The sequence below is a fragment of the Lipotes vexillifer genome, unplaced genomic scaffold (genome assembly GCF_000442215.2).
Source record: "Lipotes vexillifer unplaced genomic scaffold, Lipotes_vexillifer_v1.1 scaffold1223, whole genome shotgun sequence".
NCBI lineage: Eukaryota > Metazoa > Chordata > Mammalia > Artiodactyla > Lipotidae > Lipotes > Lipotes vexillifer.
The window spans coordinates 736,626-763,470 of NW_006795957.1; the positions used below are offsets into that span (position 1 = coordinate 736,626).

A 26,845-nucleotide genomic window follows, 5' to 3' on the forward strand; every position below is an offset into this window, starting at 1 on the left:
CCCTCTGTCTAAAATTTTTTAGGAAGTTAGGGGGAAAGTCAAAGTTTCTTTCTGAGTCTTTTGGGCAGGTTATTGATGGCCAGGGATGGGGAAGAGGGAAATGGGGAATGAATGCTTGATGCATACGGGGTATCTGTTTGGGGCGATGAAAGTCTTCGAACTAAATAGTGGTGATGGGGTTGCATAGCTCTGAAAATGTTTTCAGTGCCACTGAATCGTACGCATTAAAGTGGTTAAAACTGTTGTGTATTTTACCATAATAAAAATAAAGTAGACTCAAGAATACTTGAAGTTCTCTTTATCTACAATAAGGTCTAATCTAGGAAGCACGAATAGCCCTGTGGGTCGAGCTTTCATCCATGTGGGTTTAACGAAGGGTTCACAGTACAAAGAATAGATAACTCAAAGCTAGTGCAGCTGAATCTGGCCTCTACCCCGACACTGAATTAAATCTCGGAGACAGTTTTGGGTGACGTAGAAATGAATAGCTTTCTTGCTCTGCCAGGCAGAGGGGGGCACGGCGGGCTCACGCCCGCAAAGCTGTGCCTGCCCTGCCCCGCCCCGCCCCCTTGGAGCGGGTAGTGAGGAGTCTTATAGGAATGGTTCAAGGAGGCCGTGATCAGCTCGTGGACATTTCTTCTGACTGGTTGGTAGTGAGGTAAGTGGAAGTCAGCGTCATCAACCTTCAAGTTACAGCTGGTCAGGGGTGTATGTGCTTTTGGGCAGCATATCATCATTAACCGTTAACTTCTCCCACCTGGAGGGGGTTTCAGTATCTGCAGAACAGCTCAAAGATATTGTTGTATGTATTCCTTGATGGGGAACCAGGACCTTGCCCCAAGGCTGCACAAATGTTTCTCTTGACTGTTTGTTTCTCCCTGGTCTCACATCCCCCTAATTAACAACTGCTTGAATCTGCTTCTTGGAACTCAGGGAAGGTCATGGAGGCTGAATGAAGGCTATTTCCTGTAATCAAGAAATGGGGGACACAGAAAGGCTTGGTGCCCAGGAGTCCCACAGGGCCCTGCTAGGTATCATTGGGAGAGGCAAAAGGAGACTTGGGGGTTAGAAAACGCAGGTGGAGAACTACTGCCTTTTTTTTTTTTTGGCCATGCAGAATGCAGGATCTGAGTTCCCCTATCAGGGATCGAACCCACAGCCCCCGCATTGGAGTCTTAGCCACTGGACCGCCAGGGAACTACTGTCTTACAGTCGTAGCTTTGGTGTTTGGTCGTGTGCGTGGTAATTTTCCTTTTCTTCCTCATTTCTGGTGTAGGGGAGCAAAACTTACCACCCCAAAATGTCTCTTTGGCGTCAGATTATTCAAGCTGAAAACAATCAAGGCCCAAACTACTCAGGAAGAAACTTTGGCTTCCTCTTAACCACCTTAAGACTTTAGATAGAGACCCTGTTCCCAGAACAGAGCTATCACCAGAGATGTCTGCAAAGAACGTGGGCTAAGGGTGGTGGGGAAACTCAGCGGGATCTGGAGGTCAGAGTGCACTCTGGGTCCCATAGTTCCTGCTGGCCCAGCAAACATCTGTCTACCGAATATTTGCTTTTCCATTTCCAAGTGTATTTCCTTTCTCTCCTTTGAAATCCCAAACCATTACCTTCAACATCTTCCTTCTTTTGTTTAGCTGAGATGGTATTTAAGGTGAGGGTTTCAGCCATTTTGGTGAGTAATTCAGTTTTCCTGGGTCATGTATGTATTATTAAAATTTTGTTTTTTTCTCTTGTTAACCCATCTCATGTCAATTTAATTCTTAGACCAGCCAGAAGAGCCCAGAAGCGTAGAGGAACATTACTTCCTCCCTGACGCTGGTTCTTTACAGTATGAATTTTCCAGCTAAGTGTAATCAGTGGCACCCCACTTCTCTCCCATTACAGATCAATATAGGTGAATAGGAGAGAGAGAAACACGATGGAGAAATTTTCTATCTGGAAGAATACACTTTGGCCAGGAGATGATGGTGGTTTCCACAACATTACCCAGAGAAGCCCAAAGTTGCTGTCATACTTGAAGCCCCAAACGTCCATACATTCGATGCCACTTACAGTGGTGCTGCATGGTCCTGCCGGCGTCGGGAAAACCACAGTGGCCAAACAGCTGATGCTGGACTGGACACAGGACGACCAGGCAGAGACATCCAATTCCGCCTTCTATCTCAGCTGCAAGGACCTCAACCACAAGGGGACGTGCACTTTTGCAGAGCTGATATCTGCGAACGGGCCGGATTTGCAGGATGCCGTTCCAGGGATCCTCACGCAAGCCCGCAAAATCCTGTTCGTCATTGATGGCTTTGATGAGCTGAGAGTCCCCTCGGGGGCGCTCATCCATGACATATGTGGCGACTGGAAGAAGCAGAAGCCAGTGCCCGTCCTCCTGGGGAGTTTGCTGAAGAGAAAAATGTTACCCAGGTCCACTTTAGTGATCACCACTCGACCGGGGGCTCTGAGGGGGCTCCGGCTCCTGGTTGAACAGCCACTCTTCATAGAAATCGAGGGGTTCTTGGAGCTGGACAGGAAGGCGTATTTCCTGAAACACTTTGAAGAGGAGACTCAAGCCCTGCGAGCTTTTGAGTTGACAAAGAAGAACGCAGCTCTGTTCCGCATGGGCTCGGCGCCTGCTGTGTGCGGGATTGTCTGCACGTGCCTGAAACGGCAGATGGAGAGGGGGGAAGACCCTGCCTCCACCTGCCGGACCACCACGTCCCTGTTCCTGCGTTTCCTCTGCAGCCAGTTCACAGCAGCTCGCAGCAGCTGCCCCAGTGACTGTCTCCAAGCTCCGCTGAAGTCTGTGTGCCTCTTGGCTGCTGAGGGCACGTGGACACAGACATCTGTGTTTGATGCAGAAGACCTCAGGAGACTTGGGGTACAGGAGTCTGCCCTCTGTCCTTTCCTGGACAAGAATATTCTCCAGAAGAGCGAAGACTGTGAGGCCTGCTACTCTTTCATCCACCTCAGCGTCCAGCAGTTTCTTGCCGCCATGTTCTATGTCTTGGAGACAGAGGAGGAGGACGTGGGTGGCCACAGGTGCCACGTTGGGGATGTGCAGGAGCTGCTGTCCAAGGAAGGAAGACTAGAGAACCCCAACCTGACCCAGGTGGGCTACTTTGTATTTGGCCTCTCCAACAAAGAAAGGGCCATGGAGCTGGAGGCGACTTTTGGCTGTCTGGTATCCACGGAGGTCAAGCAACAGTTACTGAGATGCAGATCAGTGCCCCATGGGAAGAAACCCTTCTCAGCCGCGGACGCGAAGGAGCTTTTGTGTTGTCTTTATGAATCTCAGGAGGAGAAGCTGGTGGAGGATGCAATGGCCCCCGTCACGGAGATCTCCATCCGCTTGACCAATACGTTGGAAATGACGCAGTCTTCTTTCTGCCTTAAACATTGTCAAAACTTGCAGAAAATTTCACTGCAGGTAGGAAAGAGGATATTCCTGGAGAATGACACCACGTTGAAATCAGATGCTCAGATTGAGAGGTAAGAACCCATTTAAAAAATATGTATGTTTTTAATGTTACTAGTTTTCCCATCTTCAGCCTCAGCCCACACTCTTTTAGGAAGAGGACAGAGTCCCTACTACTCCCTATGGCTTAGGGTCAGAATTCTCTGGAATGTCTGGCTGAAACTTCTTTCTGCCAGCTCACCATTAAAGTTGGGAAACATGATGTTCAGATTAGGAATGGGAGGCTTTGGAACCTTACTTTTTTTAGTATTATAGTTTTATAGTATATACTACTATATATTATATATACTATAATGCTATAGCATAGTATACTGTGATACTAGAGTATAATACTGTAGCTTTATAGATTATAGTTTCTGTGTGGCAAATGGGCTCAGGACACTCTAGACATTTCATATAACTTCCCTCCCTGCCAATTCTTTCGAAAAATTTGTTTTAATACATAGCCACCATGCTGTACATTACATCCCAGGATTTAGTTATCTTATAACTGGGTGTTTGTACCTTTTGATCAGCTCACCACTTTTTAAAAAAATAGATAAACAAATTTATTTATTTATTTTTGGCTGCACTGGGTCTTTGTCGCTGTGCGTGGACTTTCTCTAGTTGTGGCGAGTGGGGGCTACTCTCCGTTGCAGTGCGCGGGCTTCTCATTGCGGTGGCTTCTCTTGTTGTGCCGCACGGGCTTAGTTGCTCCGCAGCACGTGGGATCTTCCCGGACCAGGGCTTGAACCCATGTCCCTTGCGTTGGCAGGCGGGTTCTTAACCACTGCGCCACCAGGGAAGTCCGTTACTTGTCTTTTTGATGTTAGTCATTCTCACAGGTGTGAGGTGGTATCTCACTGTGGTTTTGATTTGTGTTTCCATGGTGATTAGTGATGTTGAATATTTTTCATGTCCCTGTTGTCCATTTGTAGGTCATCTTTGGAAAAATGTCTATTCAGGTCCTCGGCCCACGTGCTACAATAGTTTTTCTTTTCTGTTGAGTTGAACTGTTTGAGTTCTTTATATATTTGAGATACTAACCCCTTATGAGACACACAGTTTGCAAACATTTTCTCCCATTTAGTAGGTTCATGTTTATTTGGCTGATGCTTTCCTTTGCTGTGCAGCCTACTCATTCTTGTTGCTTTTCCTGTATGTGCTTTTCATAGGTGGTCTTGTCGATGCCTTTCTCCTAGGTCACAGCACGACCATCATTCTCTTCACCTCTGGGCAGATCTCTGCTCTGTGTTCAGTTCAAACAAGAACCTGAACTTTCTGGATGTGAGGGAAAGCTTTCTGAGTCAGTCCTCAGTGAGGATTCTTTGTGAGCAGATAACCCATGTCACCTGTCATCTCCAGAAAGTCGTGTAAGTAGCAGCTGATCTTGCAATGGTGATCCCCAGGTGTTTTAAATGTGGGAGCAGTATTGGCATGCCCAACCAGGCTCTGACCAGTCAGGTGCTCAGAATGCAAAGAAATGAAATGGTTGCTATCCTTAAATGTGTCTAGTTGGAGAATATTACGTTGAGTCATTTTTATGAAATTTGGCCAGGAATTTGGATGTTCACATACATCTGCTGTGGGGCGTATTCAAAACTCAGCCTATAGAAAATATAGCCACATGCGTGTTAGGAGAACTGGGTGGGAATTGGGGAAATACTCCAGAGAGGAAAGTTTCAGATACGTGAGTAAGAATGTATCGATGAAGCCAATGGTGCACTTATGACTAATGTGTGGGATGGGATTGAGAAATTAGTCTGAGTAGAGTAGGTTGTGGCAGAAGCAACTTAAGACGTGGGTCACCTGGGCAGGTGATTATTAGCACGTCCTTTTAAACCAACACATGTTCTTTTCGGTGATAGCCATTCTGTCAGGTGAAGTGATATCTCATTGTGGTTTTGATGGGCATTTCCCCAATTAGTGATGCTGAGCATAATTTTCATGTGATTATCTGTTGGGTATCTGTATGTTTCCTTCCGAACAATGCCTATTTAGATCCTCCACCCGTTTTTAATTGGATTGTTTATTTTTTGATATTAATCTGTATGAGTTCTCTATTTGGGATATTAACCCCTTACTGGATATATTGTTTTGCAAATATCTTCTCCTATTCAGTAAATTGCCTTTTTGTTTTGTTGGTTTCCTTCACTTTGCAAAAGCTTTTCAGTTTGTAGTCCCATTTGTTTTCTGTTTTGGTTTCCTTCTCTGAATATACAGATCCAAAAAAATATTTCTAAGAGCAACGTCAAAGAGTACTGCGTGTTTTCTTCTTGGAGTTTTATGGTTTCAGATCTTAAGTTTAAATCTTTAATCCATTTTGAGTTTATTTTTGTATATGGTGTGAGGAAATGGTCTGGTTTCATTCTTTTACATGTAGCTGTCTAGTCCCCCAGTCCCCAAAGGAAAAAAAAAACCACAACAAAAGGAAAACACAGCACATATTCAGGGGATAAACTTTATAAGTTATGTTTAAAATTACACGGATACATTGAAACTTCCCCCAAACCAACATACCTTAGAAGGCTTAATTAAGCCACTGAAAAGGTTGTGTTATTTACTTGGACAAATTGCTATGCCAAACGTCAGCTGACTGTACCTGCTGATGTCAGGTGACATGTATCTGGTTCACCTCAGAATGCCATAGGACTTGTGTGTACAAGGCCACAAAAATCTAACATAGGTTGGTGCCAGCAAAGGTGGCAATTTCTTCTGTATGACTTTGAAACGTTTACATTGTTCTGGCTTTATAAGGTGTGCATGAGAGAATAAAAACTAGGAGGTACATTTAATTTTTTCCACTAAGAGTTTAGGACCCTTTAGGCAGGAGCTTTGAACAGTAGCGTCTCCCTTATTCTGGCTCTCTGTGCTGAAATTTAATTATGAACTTCTGAACGAGCCACAGGGAATGTTCATTATCTAAAAGTGAAGCGTTGAGGGTTATAAGACCAAATGCCTGTTTATGGAGAAAAGTATTTCATAGTGTGTGTGTGGGGGGGTGAATTGCCAGGTTTGGAGGTACTAGATAAAAACAGATTAAGAGGACTTTCCTGGTGCTGCAGTGGTTAAGAATCTTCCTGCCAACGCAGGCGACACGGGTTCGATCCCTGGTCCAGGAAGATCCCACATGCCACAGAGCAGCTAAGCCCGTGCGCCACAACTACTGAAGCCCGCGGGCCTAGAGCCCACGCTCTGCAGCAAGAGAAGCCACCGCAGTGAGAAGCCCGTGCACCTCAATGAAGAGTAGGCCCCGCTCGCCGCAACTAGAGAAAGCCTGTGCACAGCAACGAAGACCCAACACAGCCAAAAATAAATAAATAAGTAAATAAATAAATAAAAATAAATAAATAATAAATAAATTTATATTAAAAAAACAGGTTAAGAAGCTCTAAAAACAAAAACGAAAATCAAGATCTGAAATAAGATTGTAGCGGAAGAGGCGGTAATCCAGGTGTTGATTTTTTTTTTCTCCCCCTCAAATTAGGGTGGATTAAGCATGCTTTAAAAAGAGGCCCTGACAAAAGTCCTTTCCCCAGTTATTTCCTACTATCTACACAGGAAAACTTACGAGCTAGCTTCATTATTGTATAACATGAGGTTGAAAGAGTCTTATGCTCAAGAAGGTGGCACAGTTAGGTGCTGGGAAAATCTTTTTTAAACACTGAAATGTTTCTTGAAGCCCAGAGTTTGATTAGAGAAAATTATGTTCCACTTAAGATTTATTCAAATCCCATTTAAAATCCTACAGTCACGCTAGATGACAGGAAAATAAAAAACAAACAACGCTGTTTTAAAAAAAATTTTTATCGTATAGTTGATTTACAATATTGTGTTAATTTCTTGTGTACAACAGAGTGATTCAGTTATACATATATATTCTTTTTCATATTTTTTCGATTATGGTTTATTACAGGATATGAAATATGGTTTCCTGTGCTATACAGTAGGACCTTGTTGTTTATCTATCCTATATATAAATAGTTTGCATCTGCTAATCCCAAACTCCCAATTCTTCCCTCTCCCACCGCCCCTCCTCCTTCGCAACCACCAGTCTGTTCTCTATGTCTCTAAGTCTGTTTCTGTTTCATAGATATGTTCGTTTGTGTCATATTTTAGATTCCACATATAAGTGGCATCATATGGTATTTGTCTTTCTCTGCTTGGCTTACTTCACTTAGTATAGTAATCTCTAGGTCCATCCATGTGGCTGCAAATGGCATTATTTCATTCTTTTTTATGGCTGAGTTGTATTCCATTGTATACCACAAGTTCTTTACCCATTCATCTGTCGATGTATATTTGGGTTGTTTCCATGTCTTGGCTATTGTAAATAGTGCTGCTATGAACATAGGGGTGCATGTATCTTTTTGAACTATAGTTTTCTTGGGATATATGCCCAGGAGTGGGATTGCTGCGTCATGTGGTAACTCTATTTTTAGTTTTTTAAGGACCTTCCATGCTGTTTTCCATAGTGGCTGCACCAATTTACATTCCCACCAACAGTGTAGGAGGGTTCCCTTTTCTCCACACCTCCTCCAGCATTTGTTATTTGTAGACTTTTTAACGAAGGCCATTCTGACTGGTGTGAGGTGGTACCTCATTATAGCTTTGATTTGCATTTCTCTAATAATTAGCGATGATGAGCATCTTTTCATGTGTGTATTGGCCATCTGTATGTCTCCTTTTTTTTTCTTTTTTTTTTTTTTTGCAGTACGTGGGCTTCTCACTGTTGTGGCCTCTCCTGTTGCGGAGCACAGGCTCCGGACGCGCAGGCTCAGCAGCCATGGCTCATGGGCCCAGCCACTCTGCGGCATGTGGGGTCCTCCCGGACCGGGGCACGAACCCGTGTCCCCGGCATTGGCAGGCGGACTCTCGACCACTGCGCCACCTGGGAAGCCTTGTATGTCGTCTTTGCACAAATGTCTATTTAGGTTTTCTGTCCATTTTTCAATTGGGTTGTTTTTGTTGTTGTTGTTTATTGAGTTGTATGAGTTGTTTGTGTACTTTGGAAATTAAGCCCTTGTTGGTCGTATTGTTTGCAAATATTTTCTCCCATTCTGTAGGTTGTCTTTTCATTTTGTTTACGGTTTCCTTTGCTGTGCAAAAGCTTGTAAGTTTGATTAGGTCTCATTTGGTTATTTTTGCTTTTATTTTTATTGCCTTGGGAGACTGACCTAAGAAAATGTTGGTATGATTTATGTCAGTATGTTTTGCCTATGTTCTCTTCTGGGAGTTTTATGGTGTCATGTCTTATGTTCATGTCTTTAAACCATTTTGAGTTTTTTTGTGTATGGTGTGTGGGTGTGTTCTAACTTCATTGGTTTGCATGCAGCTGTCGAATTTTTCCAACACCATTTGCTGAAGAGACTTTTTCCCATTGTATATTCTTGCCTCCTTTGTTGAAGATTGACCATAGGTATATGGGTTTATTTCTGGGCTCTCTATTCTGTTCCAATGATCTATATGTCTGGCTTTTTTTAAAAAAACATCTTTATTGGAGTATAATTGCTTTACAATGGTGTGTTAGTTTCTGCTTTACGACAAAGTGAACCAGTTATACGTATACATATGTTCTCATATCTCTTCCCTCTTGCGTCTCTCTCCCACCCTCCCTATCCCACCCCTCTAGGTGGTCACAAACGACCTAGCTGATCTCCCTGTGCCATGCGGCTGCTTCCCACTAGCTATCCACCCTGTGTTTGGTAGTGTATATATGTCCATGCCACTCTCTCACTTTGTCACAGCTTACCCTTCCCCATCCCCATATCCTCAAGTCCATGCTCTAGTAGGTCTGTGTCTTTATTCCCGTCCTACCCCTAGGCTCTTCATGACATTTTTTTCCTTAGTTTCCATATATATGTGTTAGCATACGGTATTTGTTTTTCTCTTTCTGACTTACTTCACTCTGTATGACAGAGTCCAGGTCCATCCACCTCACTACAAATAACTCAGTTTTGTTTCTTTTTATGGCTGAGTAATATTCCATTGTATATATGTGCCACATCTTCTTTATCCATTCATCTGTCTATGGGCACTTAGGTTGCTTCCATGTCCTGGCTATTGTAAACAGAGCTGCAGTGAACATTGTGGTACATGACTCTTTTTGAATTATGGTTTTCTCAGGGTATATGCCCAGTGGTGGGTTTGCTGGGTCGTATGGTAGTTCTATTTGTAGTTTTTTAAGGAACCTCCATACTGCTCTCTATAGTGGCTGTATCAATGTACATTCCCACCAACAGTGCAAGAGTGTTCCCTTTTCTCCACACCCTCCCCAGCATTTATTGTTTCTAGATTTTTTTGATGATGGCCGTTCTGACCGGTGTGAGATGATATCTCATTGTAGTTTTGATTTGCATTTCTCTAATGATTAATGATGTTGAGCATTCTTTCATGTGTTTGTTGGCAATCTGTATATCTTCTTTGGAGAAATGTCTATTTAGGTCTTCTGCCCATTTTTGGATTGGGTTGTTTGTTCTTTTGTTATTGAGCTGCATGAGCTGCTTGTAAATTTTTGAGATTAATCCTTTGTCAGTTGATTCATTTGCAAATATTTTCTCCCATTCATTCTGAGGGTTGTCTTTTGGTCTTGTTTATGGTTTCCTTTGCTGTGCAAAAGCTTTGAAGTTTCATTAGGTCCCATTTATTTTTGTTTTTATTTCCATTTCTCTAGGAGGTGGGTCAAAAAGGATCTTGCTGTGATTTATGTCATAGAGTGTTCTGCCTGTTTTCCTCTAAGAGTATTATAGTGTCTGGCCTTACATTTAGGTCTTTAATCCATTTTTTAAAATCCCTTTTGAGTTTATTTTTGTGTATGGTGTTAGCGAGTGTTCTAATTTCATACTTTTACATGTACCTGTCCAGTTTTCCCAGCACCACTTATTGAAGAGGCTGTCTTTTCTCCACTGTATGTTCTTGCCTCCTTTATCAAAGATAAGGTGACCATATGTGCATGGGTTTATCTCTGGGCTTTCTATCCTGTTCCATTGATCTATATTTCTGTTTTTGTGCCAGTACCATACTGCCTTGATTACTGTAGCTTTGTAGTATAGTCTGAAGTCAGGGAGCCTGATTCCTCCAGCTCCATTTTTCGTTCTCAAGACTGCTTTGGCTATTCGGGGTCTTTTGTGTTTCCATACAAATTGTGAAATTTTTTGTTCTAGTTCTGTAAAAAATGCCAGTGGCAGTTTGATAGGGATTGCATGGAATCTGTAGATTGCTTTGGGTAGTAGAGTCATTTTCACAGTGTTGATTCTTCCAATCCAAGAACATGGTATATCTCTCCATCTATTTGTATCATCTTTAATTTCTTTCATCAGTGTCTTATAATTTTCTGCATACAGGTCTTTTGTCTCCTTAGGTAGGTTTATTCCTAGATATTTTATTCTTTTTGTTGCAATGATAAATGGGAGTGTTTTCTTGATTTCACTTTCAGATTTTTCATCATTAGTGTATAGGAATGCCAGAGATTTCTGTGCATTAATTTTGTATCCTGCTACTTTACCAAATTCATTGCTTAGCTCTAGTAGTTTTCTGGTAGCACCTTTAGGATTCTCTGTGTATTGTATCATGTCGCCTGCAAACAGTGACGGCTTTACTTCTTCTTTTCCGATTTGGATTCCTTTTCTTTCTTTTTCTTCTCTGATTGCTGTGGCTAGAACTTCCAAAACTATGTTGAATAAGAGTGGTGAGAGTGGGCAACCTTGTCTTGTTCCTGATCTTAGTGGAAATGCTTTCAGTTTTTCAGCATTGAGGGCGATGTTGGCTGTGGGGTTGTCAGATATGGCCTTTATTATGTTGAGGAAAGTTCCCTCTATGCCTACTTTCTGCAGGGTTTTTATCATAAATGGGTGTTGAATTTTGTTGAAAGCTTTCTCTGCATCTATTGAGATGATCATATGGTTTTTCTCCTTCAGTTTGTTAATATGGTGTATCACGTTGATTGATTTGCGTATATTGAAGAATCCTTGCATTCCTGGAATAAATCCCACTTGATCATGGTGTATGATCCTTTTAATGTGCTGTTGGATTCTGTTTGCTAGTATTTTGTTGAGGATTTTTACATCTATGTTCATCAGTGATACTGGCCTGTAGTTTTCTTTCTTTGTGTATATGTCTGTTTTTTGTGCCCGTACCATGCTATTTTGATTACTGTAGCTTTGTAGTATTGTCTGAAGTCTGGGAGGGTTATGCCTCCTGATTTTTCTTTTTCCTCAGGATTGCTCTGGCAATTCTGGGTCTTTTGTGGTTCTGCATAAATTTTAGGATTATTTGTTCTAATTCTGTGAAAAATGTCATGGATAATTTGATAGCAATCGCATTGAATCTGTAGATTGCTTTGGATAGTATGGCCAATTTAGCTCTATTAATTCTTCAAATCCAAGAGCGTGGGGTATCTTTCCATTTCTTTGAATCGTCTTCAGTTTCCTTTATTAATGTTTTGTAGATCTCAGCATATACGTCTTTCACCTCCTTGGTGAGGTATATTTCTAAGTATTTTACTTTTTAAATGTGATTTAAAAAGGGATTGTTTATTTACATTTGTTTACATTTCATTGTTAGTGTAAAAAGATGCAACCAATTTCTGTATGTTAATCTTGTATCCTGCTACCTTGCTGAATTTGTTGATCAGTTCTAGTAGTTTTTGTGTGGAGTCTTTAGGGTTTTTTTTATATATAGTATGTCATCCTCATGTAGTGACAATTTTACCTCTTCCCTTCCAATTTGGATTCCTTTTATTTCTTGTCTGATTTCTGTGGCTAGGACTCCCAATACTATGTTGAATAGAAGTGAGAGTGGGCATCCTATTCTTGTTTCAGATTTTAGTGGAAAGGCTTTCAGCTTTTCACCATTGAGTATTATATTGACTGTGGGTTTGTCATAAGTAGCTTTTATTATGTTGAGATGTTCCCTCTATACCCACTTTTGTAAGTTTTTATCATGAATGGGTGTTGAATTTTATTGAATGCTTTTTCTGCATCTATTGAGATGATCATGTGTTTTTTGTCTTTTCTTTTGTTGATGTGGTGTATCCCATTGATTTTGCATATGTTGAATGATCCTTGTGACCCTGGGGTGAATTTAACTTGGTTGTGGTGTATGACCTTTTTTATGTGTTGTTGGATTTGGTTTGCTAATATTTTGAGAATGTTTGCATCCATATTCATCAAGGATATTGGCCTGTAATTTTCTTTTTTTTGGTGGTGTCTTTGTCTGGTTTCGGTATCAGGGTGATCGTGGCTTCATAGAATGTCTTTGGGAGTGTTCCTTCCTCTTCATTCTTTTGGGAGAGTTTGAGAAGGATTAGTATATAAGTTCTTTGTATGTTTGGTAGAATTCACCTGTGAAGCCGTCTGGTCATGGACTTGTGTTTGTAGGGAGTTTTTAAAATTACAGATTCTATTTCACTTCTAGTGATCAGTGTGTTCAAATTATCGATTTCTTTTTTTTTTCTCTTGCGGTACGTGGGCCTCTCACTGCTGCAGCCTCTCACGCCGTGGAGCACAGGCTCCGGACGTGCAGGCCCAGTGACCACGGCTTATGGGGCCAGCCGCTCCGCGGCATGTGGGATTCTCCCAGACCGGGGCATGAACCCGCGTCCCCTGCATCGGCAGGCGGACTCTCAACCACTGCGCCACCGGGGAAGCCCTATCTATTTCTTTTTGATTCAGTTTTGGTGGGCTGTGTGTTTCTAGAAACTTGTCCATTTCTTCGAGGTTATCAAATTTGTTGACATATAATTGTTCATAGCATTCTCTTATGGCTTTCTGTATTTCTGCAGTATCAGTTGTGATTTCTCATGTTTCATTTCTTTTGTTTATTTGGGTCTTCTCTTTTCTTCTTGGTAAGCCTGGCCAGAGGTTTGTCAATGTTGTTTACTCCTTCAGAGAACCAGCTCTTGGTTTTATTGATTTTTTTTCTATTTTTTAATCTCGATTTTATTTATTTCCTCTCTGATCTTTATTTCCTTTCTTCTGCTGATTTTAGGTTAGGTTTTGTACTTTTTTCTAGTTCTTTTAGGTGGTGGGCTAGGTTGTTTATTTTAGATTTAGCTTGTTTCTTGAAGGCCTGTATCACTATGAACTTCCCTCTAAGAACTGCTTTTGCTGCATCCCATAGATTTTGCAGGGTTGTTTTCATTGTCATTTGTCTCAGATATTTTAAAATTTCTCCTTTGATTTCATCGTTGATCAATTGGTTTTTTTAGTAGCAACTTGTTTATTCTCCATGTAATTGTTTTTTCTTGTTTCTTTTTCTGTTGTTGATTTCTACTTTCATGCCTTTGTGGTCAGAAAAGATGCTTGAAATAATTTCTATACGCTTAAATGTGTTGGCTTCTTTTGTGCCCTAGTATGTGATCAATCCTAGGGACTGTTCCATGTGCACTTGAAAAGAATGTGTATTCTGTTTTTTGGGGGAGGGGGATGTAATGTCCTGAAAATATCAATTAAGTCTAACTATTCTATTGTATCATTTAGGATCTCTGTTGCTTTATTGATTCTCTGTCTAGAAAATCTGTCCATTGATGTCACTGTGGTGGTAAAGTCTCCTACTGTTATTGTACTCCCGTCAATTTCTCCCTTTATTTCTGTTACTATTTGTTTTATCTATTTGGGCACTCCTATATTGGGTACATATATGTTGATGAGTATAATAGCTTTTTCTTGTAATGATCCTTTTATCATTATATAGTGTCCTTTATCTTTCTCTATAGCCTTTGTTTTAAAGTCTGTTTTGTCTGAGTACTGCTACCCTTGCTTTCTTGTCATTTCTGTTTGCATGAAATATCTTTTTCCATCCCCTCACTTTGAATCTATGTATGTCCTTTGCCCTTAAGTGGGTCTCTTATAGGCAGCATATTGTAGGCTCTTGTTTTTATCCAATCTGCCACTCTGTGTTTTTTTTAAAGGATAGTTATCTTTTTTAAAAAAATTAATTTATTTTTGGCTGCGTTGGCTCTTTGTTGCTGCGTGCGGGCTTTGTCTAGTTGCGGCGAGTGGGGGCTACTCTTCCTTGTGTGGGCTTCTCATTGCGCTGGTTTCTTTTGTTGCAGAGTGTGGGCTCTAGGCGTGTGGGCTTCAGTAGTTGTGGCACGTGGGCTCAGTAGTTGTGGCTCATGGGCTCTAGAGCACAGGCTTAGTAGTTGTGGCGCATGGGCTTAGTTGCTCCATGGCATATGGGATGCTCCCAGACCAGGGCTTGAACCCGTGCCCCCTGTATTGGCAGGGCCACCAGGGAAGCCACCAGGGAAGCCCCCACTCTGTGTTTTTGATTGGAACATTTAGTCCCTTGACACTTAAGGTAATTATCCATAGATTTGTATTTATTGCCATTTTAAACCTTGTTTTCCCATTGATTTTGTATTTCTTCTTTGTCCCTTCCTTTTTCTTTTTGTCTTCCCTTTTGTGGTTTGATTTTCTTTTGTATTATACTTGTGTTCTCTGTTTGGTTTTTATGAAAAATATGGAATGCTTCACAAATTTGCTTGTCATCCTTGCACTGGGGTTATGCTAATCTTCTTTGTATCATTCCAATTTTAGTATATGTACTACTGAAGTGAACACCAAACAACCCTTTTATTTTTTTTTTTATTTTTTATTTTTTTTTGCGGTACGCGGGCCTCTCACTGTTGTGGCCTCTCCTGTTGCGGAGCACAGGCTCCGGATGCGCAGGCTCATTGGCTGTGGCTCATGGGCCCAGCTGCTCCATGGCATGTGGGATCTTCCCGGACCGGGGCACGAACCCGTGTCCCCTGCATCGGCAGGCAGACTCTCAACCACTGCGCCACCAGGGAAGCCCAACAACTCTTAATGGTACTTACTTTTAAGGAGTCTGTAATTTATTTGCTAACTTATAAACCACAACTTAGTGTAGCCTAAATGAAAACTGCTTTGTGGAAATGCAAATGACTACATGGGGATAAAGTAGGAAGTGATTTATTCTTAAATGGAAAAAGTCAGGCATTGAGGAGGAGGGAAAGTTGTATGTGAACTGAATGTTGAAAGAAATAAAGGATAAAATATCATCTGAGAGGAAGAAAATTTTCTCTATACTTGTAGGTTCTGGCTGGTGTAAAAGTGAATTTGACATGAGGCAGATTAACAGGAGAAAATCAAACATTTAATAGCATGTGTGCATGGGAGAGACCCAGAGAAATTGAGTAACTCCCCCAATGGCTGAAATCTTCACATCAAATACTACCTTCAACTAAAGATGATAGAGGATGTTGGGGGTAGTTGTTTGAGACTTCAAAGGGGAGGAAGGCAATTCACATGGGGATGGAAAAGCAAATGTTTGCTAAACAAATGTTTGCTGGGTCTTGCAGAGACAGTGGGACACAGAGTGCGCTCTGATCTCTAAGAGTTGACCCTACCACACCTAGCCCGTATTCTTTGCAGAGATCTCTGGTGATAGCTCTGTTCCTGTAACAGTCCCTCTATCTAAATTATTCAGGAAGTTAGGGGAAAGGTCAAAGTCTCTTCCTGAGCATTTTCAGCCTTGATTGTTTTCAGCGTGAAGTAATATTCACGTCAAAGAGAAATTTTGTAGGGGAGCAAAATGTGTCACCCCAATACAAAAAATAAGGATGGGGATTTTTCTCTGAAGATCAGCATGAGCAAAGACAAGGGTGTATCAAGCCCTTTGCCATCCAATTCCATCTTCCTCCCCATCACCATACACTACATCTGTTAGTAGTCTGTCCTCCTCTATCCAGCTATCGCTCGGTTGACTCGTCCTTCAATTCAGCTTACCAGACCAGCTCCCCATCCCTGTCTTGACTTGTGACTTCTCATCCCACTGTGTTCTCAGCACCACCCATCTACAGCACTCAAGATGGAATGAATCCCTTCTTTTTATTTTCCCTAGAATTAAGAACGTCTCCCCTGCCGATGCGTATCGGGACTTCTGTCTGGCTTTCATTGGTAAGAAGAGTCTGACACACCTGGTTCTGGAAGGCAGTGTCCACGGTGATGAGATGCTCTTGCTGCTGTTGTGTGAGATCCTGAAACATCCAAGATGTAATCTGCAGTATCTGAAGTAGGTCTCCTGTCATTGCTGTTCTCAACGTGGAAAGGATGCTGTGAGCTCTGTAAACAAGAAAGAAGAGGGTGGCGGCCACTCTGATTGGGTACCATGTTAAACAGGGGAACATATTCTCACAGAGAATATGGATGGCACGTCAGCCTATAGTCCTTCCTCAGCCAGCTAGCCTCCTGCATTGAATAATGAGTCCTGAATGCAAGGAGACACTCAGAATTTTGTGTCATCTTCTAGCTTAGGGACATGGCATCTCAGGTTGCATGTTACCTACCTGTTGTGATTTGGAGTAGCCATCAGCCTTAATTGGTCACTCAGTTATGCTGTGGAAACATGGAGTGTTCTGGTTCCTGGTAGCTCACTGGTTTGCCAGATTTCCTTATCCTCAGCGAGATCTCGTAATGAGTGCTCTGATTATCATCACCCATCGTTAGGGTACCATTCCACCCCCCCTCTACTTAGTTGAGTAGCAGCGTGAGGTACTGGCTAGTGACACAGGTTTTTGGATTTGGGAACCTTGCTTTGACATTTATGACCTATATGATGTTGAGCTGTTCCCTCATCCATGATACGGGGTTTTGAGGATTGAATGAAACATGGGGTGTGAACTGCTTTGCATAGGCACCAGGCACGAATGGCAGCTCTTACCATTATGGATGATTTCTGATGGTGCTGTCTTTCATTAAATTAGAAAAAGCATCTATTACTCTGAAGTGTGTTTTTGTTTGTTTGTTTCTTTAGATTTTTATTCAGACAAGTAGACTTGACGCAAAAGAGTCTTGAGAAATGTGGGTAGTGAAATAACAATTGAAAGTACACGTTTTAAGCATGATATTAAAAAAATCAGATTACAGACTTAGATTTAGTGTTTATGTGTTTCATAAAATCTCAAATTTATAGAAAACATTCGTTTTGAAATTCTTGAGGAAATTATACTTCATAATTTATGGCAAAGATGTTTACTAGGTGACGTATAAAAGTAAATGTTTACTCTGAAGTTGTGATAAATGACATTTCTAAGTGGATATACCGAAGCTCCAGAATGACAAATGGCTGGTGCAGAATCTCCTGTTTTTTGCTCATTGATTTGAGACACTTTACATTCTACCTTGTATTGAAATTACGTAAACTTATAATGTCCTTGTTATAGATTAAGCTTTAAGGGAAGAAAGGTACTGATTTTAAGAACTCCAGTTTTGCTTATGACATACATTCTAATAGGTAGAGTATATGGATTGATTCTATCCTTTATTTGCATGGCAAAGTATCATCTCTCCCCAAAGAACAGATGAAGGGAAAAAAGAATATTAAAAAGTTTAACTAACTTGTGAATATTTTGAACATTAGGGGCAGAGCCATTATTCAAACAAGCTTGTCCTGGAGTCCTGTACTCTGATTTGTGTCTACAAGAGCAGCTGAGTTTCCAACCCAGTGTAATGGATTGCCTCAACGTTCTCTAAAATAGCTGCACCACATTTGTATTTCCATCAACAGAAGGAGTTTGCAGTTATTCTTGTTCTTGGAACACAAACTCAAACTTTGGACATGGCTGCCTAAGTGTCAAATTATATCTCCTTGTTTTAATTAGCATATTCCCTAATAACTTATGAAATTGAACTTTTTGAGTTTCAGGCATCAATTTTTTTTAAAAAGATTTTTTTTTGATGTGGACCATTTTTAAAGTCTTTATTGAATTTGTTACAATATTGCTTCTGTTTTACGTTTTGTTTTTTTGGTCCCGAGGCATGTGGGATCTTAGTTCCCCGACCAGGGATCGAACCCGCACCATCTGCATTGGAAGGCAGAGTCTTAACCAGTGGACCACCAGTGAAGTCCCCAGGCATCAAATTTTTTTTTTCAATAGAATCACATTTAAATTTAAGTGGGATTGGGATAGACTCAGGTCAGGGAAAGTGATAGAAAAAGTGGGGTTTGGGCTTCCCTGGTGGCGCAGTGCTTGAGAGTCCACCTGCCGATGCAGGGGACACGGGTTCGTGCCCCGGTCCGGGAAGATCCCACATGCCACGGAGCAGCTGGGCCCATGAGCCATGGCCGCTGAGCCTGCACGTCCGGAGCCTGTGCTCCGCAACGGGAGAAGCCACAACAGTGAGAGGCCTGCGTACTGCAAACAAAAACAAAAAAACAAACAAACAAAAAAAGTGGGGTTTGGGAAATAGGCCATGTTGGTGAAACTTCACACATTACTGATTTTTATTTTCCTCTTAGAGATGAGGCTGGATGATGATCAAATGGCCACAGAGATACTTGAAGAAGCAAAGGAGATCAGCTCTCTAATAGTTCAGGCCAGGGTTTGACGCATGTTGGAGCAGAATGACACGAGAATCAGGGATACAGTCTCCAAGCATAATTAGCTGACAAGGTCTCTTTGTCCTCCGAGAAGAATGACTTTCCCCCATTTATCCCGCAGGTTGGGTTCTTGTTCTGACACCCCTCAGCGGTGGGCTGATTTCTCCTCGGCCCTCAAAATCAACCAGTCCCTGAAATGCCTGGATCTCACAGCCAGTGAGTTTCCGGATGAGGGTGTCAAGTTGCTTTGTTCGACTCTGAGACACCCAATGTGCTTCCTGCAGAAATTGTCGTAAGTCTCTCCTCTCTTCCCATTTTAGGTCTGGGGCCACATAGAGAACAGCAATGGTAAGACCAGACTTACAGGGCAAACCCTAGGGGACCTCTTACAGATGGAGACCCCTGGTGCCCATTTTGGTCCCAGGTGGATGAAGCCTGCATTTTTGCTTGCCCTTGTCTCATTTCTGGTCCTTCAGGCTTTGATCACTAGCACAGGATAGAGAGGGTGGGGACTTGCATTAAGGGCTGTCAGCTGGGAAGTTTGGACTTCGGAAATGTCTTACCACTTACATGGTGCTTTTGCAGGTTGGAAAACTGTCACCTTACAGAAGCCTGTTGCGAGGAGCTGTCCTCTGCTTTGATTGTCAACCAGAGGCTGACCCACCTGTGCTTGGCCAAAAACAACCTTGGCGTTGGCGGGGTGAAAATTCTGTGTGAGGGCTTGAGTTACCCCGAATGTCAACTACAGACCTTGGTGTAAGTCCCTGCTGGCGCGCGCGCGCGTGTGTGTGTGCGCGCGTGCACGTGGTGTGTATTGTGTGTGCATGTGTGTATATTATATGTACATTCACACACCTGGATTCAAGTAGGACAGAAACAAGAGTACTTAATAATTCCACTTGAATAATTCCACTTGAATCCTGGTGGAAATTAGGGAAAGAGAAAGTTAGAAACAGATGTTAATGTTTGCATGTCTTTTAAGAGTAAGGTTGACCTTCCAGCCTCTTCCTATTCTGAGAATTTGAGATAAGCAGCTGATTCTCAGGTCCGATGTTCTGTGTATATTCTGAAAATTCACATGACATCTTCCAGCAAATGGGAGTGGATTGAGTTACATAGTAGGGTTCAAGACCGGAAAGGAAGCCAGGTGTTCAATTTATAGTGGCAGAGAGAGAAAAGGAGATCATATTTCTGCTTCAACGGTATTCATTAGAAGAATATAAAATTTTCCATATGATGTCACTACATAGACTGCTCTGTTTTACAGAGTTGATTTAGGCATCTAAACAACAACAAACATCTGATGCTTATAAGCACTTATTGTGTATCAGGTACTCTACTAAATTTTGAGAATTTTTTGGCCTTACAGCCACAAGCAATAGTTACCTTTGTTTCAGTTTTGCCAACTAGCTAATTAGAAAACCAAAGTTTAGCCACTTAGTTTGCCTATGGTCACATCTGTGTAGTGGGTATGAAGCCCCCTCTATAAACTGAGGTATCAATGATCATTACCTTAAATACATAAAGGCAATGTTTGACCAAACCTCCAGTTTGTAGGCTGTCAAAACTTAATTTTAGATTTTGTTTTAGCTTCTCTCCCCAAGCGCCCTAGATTCAAGTATGGTTTTCAGGTGTCACATCATACAAAGCATGGCATCTTTTGGTCCAGTTGTCATCCACCTGCTGTCTGTCATGTCACTTCAGGTCTACAGCCTCTGTCACTGTTAATGCCGTACGTGGGGCACAAGGCTTTTTAGGGATGATTGCAGGTCCACCTGCCTAACTGTACCATGGGAACATCCTTCTCTGGGGTCAGGAGGATTTGTAGGAGTCTAAGCTTGGAGGGGTCTGCAGTGTTTAAATTAGAGACATAGCCACTCGGATCATGAATGTTGTGCTTTTGATGTACCACAGTTACGCTGGGACAGTTAAATACAGGACTTGAAATAAAACATAAGACAGGGAGAGTGGAATCCTAATGACCTAACCGTGCAGAACATAAGTGAGGTCTCAGATTCAGTCTCAGGTCTGTCTGAATCCAGAGCCCTTCACCTACGTGATACGCTATCATGCTAGGAAAACCTGTATCTTAGGAGATGCGTGTCTGTTTCTCCATAATAAAAGGTGGCAGACAGAGGCCAGTTTAACACTGTACCATCTAGGCAGGGTAGACATACTGTAATCATCATTCCATGTGTTTTATGTTTTTATGTAGCCTACCTGAAAGCATATGGCTCAAGGTAGCATATAAGTGATGCTGGAAGTAACAGCCATTTCACAGGATGTGTGTCACAGAGGGATAATAGACTTCTCTTCATATGACTATAATTGTAGGTTGTGTCATTGCAACATAAACAGACGTGGCTGCAAATACATCTCAAAGCTTCTCCAAGGAGACTCCAGCCTAACAGACTTGGACCTGGGTTTCAACCCCATAGCCACTGGATTGTGCTTTCTCTCTGAAGCTTTGAAGAAACCAAATTGTAACCTGAAATGTCTAGGGTAAGTTGCTTTCTTCATTTTAAAGATGTTTTGGAAATATTTAATCTTTCAGAGATTTGGAATACAAACTGCGATAGTATCACTTTGTCCAGTTTCAGGAGCAAACCCCGGCAGAAATTGAATACAGGTAACTGGGTGCTGACAAAGTTTGTCAGAGGGCCAGAGGGAGTGGTTGTAAGTGGGAATAGCCTCTAGTGAAATAGACTTCAGGATCACACTCCTTCTGGTGGGGTCCCGTGATCAGGACACAGTGGGCCTACCCCAGTTCAGTACCCAGGGAACTGTAGATGGATACTACCCTCAGGATATGCAGTGGCCCCCAACAGGGCGGCGAGCTCTGAATCACTTCTCTCTTCCAAGTCTGTCAAAGGTATCTCATTGATGCAACCTACTTTGCAACCAGAAGCCTAAAGGAAAGAGAATCTGGGTTATATAAATGTAAAGACTTCCTCAGCCTTGAGCAGAGAGCACACTAGGATATACAGTGGTTTTGTTTACTATCCTGGCATCTTGGCTGTACCTGGGGAACTTAAAATTCTTGATGGTCATGCTTCCCCCAGATGAACTCAGTCTTGGAGGAAGTGGAGCCCAGGTATCAGAGTTTTTAAGGATATTCTGGTTGGTTCTAACACTCAGTCAAGTCTGAGCTCCTCTGAAGTAGAAGGTGGAGAGGAAAATCCATGGTATCCACAGATGGGAATTCATCTCTCTGGATCACTGAACACAAGCCCAGCAGCATAGCGAAGGCATTGAACAGGGGCTTTGACGTCAGAAGTTGGTTCAGATCCCATCTGACATTAATTAGCTGTGACTTAGGACATTTAACTCTTCCCTTACAGAATGGGCAAGTCTTCTCTATGACCCGTCCTGATAACGGCACAATTAATGCATTTGGTGAATTACTTTGTAAACTCATCAGCCTCATTGTACACATTTTTTTTTTTTTTTTTTTTTTTTTTTTGCGGTATGCGGGCCTCTCACTGCTGTGGCCTCTCCCGTTGCAGAGCGCAGGCTCAGCGGCCGTGGCTCACGGGCCCAGCCGCTCCGCGGCATGTGAGATCTTCCCGGACCGGGGCACGAACCCGTGTCCCCTGCATCGGCAGGTGGACTCTCAACCACTGCGCCACCAGGGAAGCCCTCATTGTACACATTTTTATATAACAAGCATGTGAATCCATATTTGCTACCAAGTCTCAGACCATGGTCTATGCGGGACCCCCTTCCTGTCTGTCGAACTTCATCTCATGCTTTTCTCCCCACCTTGGTGTGTACATCACTCAACTAGCCCCTCAGTTCCCAGAACCCACCCAATTCTTTCTTCCACTGCAAGGTCTTTGTCCTTAGTGTTTTTAGAAAATTTTTATTGAATATAGTTGATTTACAATCTTGTGTTCCAGGTGTACAGCAAAGTGATTCATTTTATATATATATTCTTTTTTGGATTCTTTTCCATTGTAGGTTATTATAAGATACTGAGTATACTTCCCTGTGCTATACAGTAGATCCTTGTGTGTTATCTGTATTATATATAGTACCATGTATATTTTAATCCCCAACTCGTAATTTATCCTTCCCCCCACCTGTCCCCTTTGGTGACCATAAATTTGTTTTCTATGTCTGAGTCTATTTCTGTTTTGTAAATAAGTTCATTTGTATTTCGTGGGTTTTTCTTTTTCTTTTTCTTTTTTTTTGACTAGAGCATACAGACCCTGGAGTTTGCAGGGCTGTCTGCCAATACTCCTCACCTTAGTTGTTTTGGGGCAGAACAAACTAGTTTTGATAGTTCAGAGGTCTTCTGACTATCCTATTGCAGCATGATCTGTTCTCTATAACAAATAATAAATTGACTCTAGTATTGTCCTGCCCAATCACCAGAACTATACATTTTTTAAACACTTATTTTTATGGAGGGGGAAATTCACACGACGTAAATGAACCACTGTACACTCAGTAAACAACTCAGTGGCACTGACTATACTTGTGTAACCACTGCCACTGTCCAGTTCTAGAACTTTCTCATCATCCCCAGTGGAGAACTCTATTCCCAGGAAGCAGTCACTCTCCATTCCCTTCTACTCCTGGCAACCACAAATGTGTTTTCTGTTCTAAAGATTAACTTATTCTGTATATTTCATATGTGGCTTTTTGTGTCGGGCTTCTTTCAGCTACCATAATATTTTCAAGGTTTTATCCACATTGTAGCAGGTGTAGGCATGTCATGCCTTATATGGCTACGTAATATCCCATTGTATGGATATACCATGTTTTGTTCATCCGTTTACTTGTTAATTTTATTTAGAGAGAAATTGAATCTATTTTCTGTATCTCCAGTGGCTACCGTAGTGCCTGGGGCAGCACAAGGATGGTTAGAGACTCTGGATATAGATAGATGTGCAGGTGGTGCAGTGGTCAAGGGCATGTGGCTGAGGGGTCATTCTGGCTTGAGTTGGCTAACTAGGGTATATATAAGCTGGCATGAGCTGTATCTACCCCAAAGAGGGTCTCCCTCTGTCCTCCACTGGCAAAGACATCTTTTAGTCTAGAAGGAGCTCTGGGAAAAGGAGATAAGGAATGGAGGCCATGGTAACATAATGCATTACTAGCTTAAATAACTCAACTTGCTGTAACGTCTAAGAGAATACAATCCTATTCTGTTCACTGACTCTCAGGCTTCTGCTCTTTTGTTCCTTTCATCATTTCACACCTCACATTCAAACTCTCTTGAGGCACCTCTTTCCAGATGCCTACGAGATGACCGTCTACCACCCCATCACCTATACCACTAACGCTTCGTCTGGGTTACCAGCTGTCATAGGGTTTTTTAAATTTTTTATTGGACTAGAGTTGATTTACACTGTTGTATTAGTTTCAGGTGTATAGCAAAGTGAGTCAGTTACACATATACATATACCCACTCTTTTTTATATTCTCTTCCCATATAGGTCATTACAGGGTATTGAATAGAGTTCCCTGTGCTATTCAGTAGGTTCTTATTAGTTATCTGTTTTATATATAGTGGGGTGTATGTGTCAATCCCAATCTCCTAATTTATCCCTCCCTGACACCTTTCCCCTCTGGTAACCGCAAGTTTATTTTCTACATCTGTGACTCAATTTCTGTTTTGTAAATAGGTTCATTTGTACCGTTTCTTTAGCGTCCACATGTAAGCGATATCATATAAAGATATTTGTCTCTGTCTGTCTGACTCACTTCACTCAGTATGTCATCTGGATTTATTGCATTATCTCTGAATGTAGTCTGCACGTTTCAGTTCTTGATTTCCCAGCATTGGTTCTCAACCCATCACCCCCAAGGTGTCTTTCAACTTGCAATCCAGGCCATAGCACTTGTCTTTCAAAAGACTCAAAAGCTCCTCGTATCACTGTGGATAAAATCTGAAGGTTTTATAATAGCCTACAAGATTCTCCGGGATCCTATAAATAGTTATGAGCCACTCTTTCTACTTTCCTGCTAGCTTGGCATTTCAGCTACCCTGGTTTCCTTCCCCCAAATATCATAATGGTTCACTCTGTATTTTACTTTTTCCCCCTTATATCATCTTTGCAGTGTGGAATTCACTGACCATCACAAATCTACTTAATCCTTCTCTCTCCTATTAATCCTAATCCTGTTTATTTTGTTCTGACACTGTCATCCCGTCTTCAATACAACGTGTCCTGATGTCACTAAAATAAGCTCCATGAAGAAAATAATTTTCATTTCTTTGCTGCTAGGTCCTCAGCAAGTAAGAGTATGCCTGGCAGCATGGTAGATTCTCCATAGGAACTCGCTTAAATGAGTGGGTTTCTGTACTTTCTCAACAGGCTCTGGGGCTGTTCCATCACCCCTTTCAGTTGCCAGGATCTCGCCTCTGCTCTTATTAGAAACCAGAGCCTGGAAACTCTGGACCTGGGCCAGAACATCTTGGGGCAGAGTGGAATAATGGTGCTCCTTGAGGCTTTAAAACAGAAGAATGGCCCCCTAAAGACACTCAGGTTGAAGATAGACAAATCTACCATGGAAATCCAGAAGCTGTTGAAGGATGTGAAAGAAAGCAATCCACAATTGACGATTGAATGCAATAATGCCAGAACAGCCAGGTCCTTATGTTGTAACTTCCTTTCCTGAAGGAAGATAACTCTCTTGCGTGTCCCCAAAGGGGGCCGTCTGATATCTCTAAGACATCTCATTAATGAAGAACGTCAAATGTTAATTACATTTGACGTTCAAATCAAAATGTAGATCAAAATGTAGAACTGAGCACTGGTTTTTCACCCTCTGGTTTCTGGTAAATTCCACACAAGTCACATACCCACTTGATGTTAAAATGTTTTCTCTCACAAGGATAATAAAAAGCAAAGCACTTTGTTTGATGCTGTACTTATTAATATGCCCAACAGCTAACTTAGGGTACACTTGGCTTACTTAGTCTAGGAAAAAATATTACAACGTTCATAGATGATTACGTGGGTTTCTTCTATTTTTCTGCCCTCGTGCAGTTATTTCTTGGCCTAATATAATAGTTGCCCAATGAGCCTACAGGATCAGTGTGGCTTGTGGTTTTCTTAATCAGTTTTATGATATTCTAATCCAGGAGTTGGTAAGCTTTCTCTGTAAAGGGCCAGCTAGCTGATACTGGGTTGGCCAAAAAGTTCACGTGGGTCTTTCCATAAGATGTTATGGAAAAACCCAAACAAACTTTTTGGGCTAACCCAATATTTTGGGTTTTGCAGGCTCTATGGTCTGTCATAACTACTCATCTCTGCCATTATAGTGTGAAACAGCCAAAGACAACACATAAGTGACTGGAAGGGGCTGCATTCCAATGAAACTTTACAAAAACAGGCAACAGGCCAGATTTGGCCCATGTGTTATGGTTTGCCAATTCCTGTTCTGAGCTACCCTGTTATTGAGAAGCATACATCTGACCACATCACTCTTCTCTTTAAATGTTCAGTGATTCTGTGTGTATGTAATCCATACCTGTTGCTGGTAACTCGTAGAAAAGGCTGGAAAGCCAGTTCAGAACTTTAAAAAACAAAGTCACCATTTGGTGCTAATTTCTAGGCACTGACAAAAGTGAGTAATCGCTCCTTCCTTAATTTTTCCACCAAACTTAAGAGGTAGGTGATAAGACTACCTTAAGTAGTCTTACACTGATACGGGAGTCTTTATTGATAGGGGACATTATCATAAAGCCCCAGTTACAGAAACAATGGCCTATAGTTAGTGATTCAGGTTGAAAGCTTAAACGACGCAATTTGTTTTGGATTTAGGATAACGTTTTCAGTGAACTTTTCTCCCCGACAGTTTTCACCTGATAACTATAAAACCCCCAAATTTCACATTTTTAGGTGAGATGAAATGTATTTTTAAAACTTTATGCTTGGGACTTCCTTGGTGGCACAGTAGTTAAGACCGCCTGCCAATGCAGGGGACACAGGTTCGAGCCCTGATGCCACGGAGCAGCTAAGCCGTGTGCCACAACTACTGAACCTTTGCTCTACAGCTGGTGAGCCACAACTATGGAGCTGGCGTGCCACAACT

At 41.9% G+C, this 26,845-nt stretch overlaps 1 protein-coding gene across 1 annotated transcript; it reads left to right on the forward strand.

The window, feature by feature from the left end:
* Nucleotides 1-599: 599 nt before the first annotated feature.
* On the forward strand, nucleotides 600-25,426 carry NLRP7 (NLR family pyrin domain containing 7). The gene is made up of 8 exons (XM_007468050.1): nucleotides 600-653; nucleotides 1,901-3,486; nucleotides 4,711-4,824; nucleotides 16,319-16,489; nucleotides 18,918-19,088; nucleotides 19,382-19,552; nucleotides 21,131-21,298; nucleotides 25,123-25,426. The coding sequence occupies exons 1-8, from the start codon at nucleotides 600-602 to the stop codon at nucleotides 25,424-25,426; spliced, it is 2,739 nt and encodes a 912-aa protein (XP_007468112.1).
* The last annotated feature ends 1,419 nt before the right edge of the window (nucleotides 25,427-26,845 follow it).

Bases quoted from the DNA above. Each gene is read 5' to 3' on its own strand.
- NLRP7 (XM_007468050.1), top strand. From the start codon at position 600: ATGGTTCAAGGAGGCCGTGATCAGCTCGTGGACATTTCTTCTGACTGG. The intron at 4,825-16,318 runs GTAAGTAGCAGC...TATTTTCCCTAG, and splicing joins TGTCATCTCCAGAAAGTCGT to AATTAAGAACGTCTCCCCTG. The intron at 19,089-19,381 runs GTAAGTCTCTCC...GTGCTTTTGCAG, and splicing joins TGCTTCCTGCAGAAATTGTC to GTTGGAAAACTGTCACCTTA.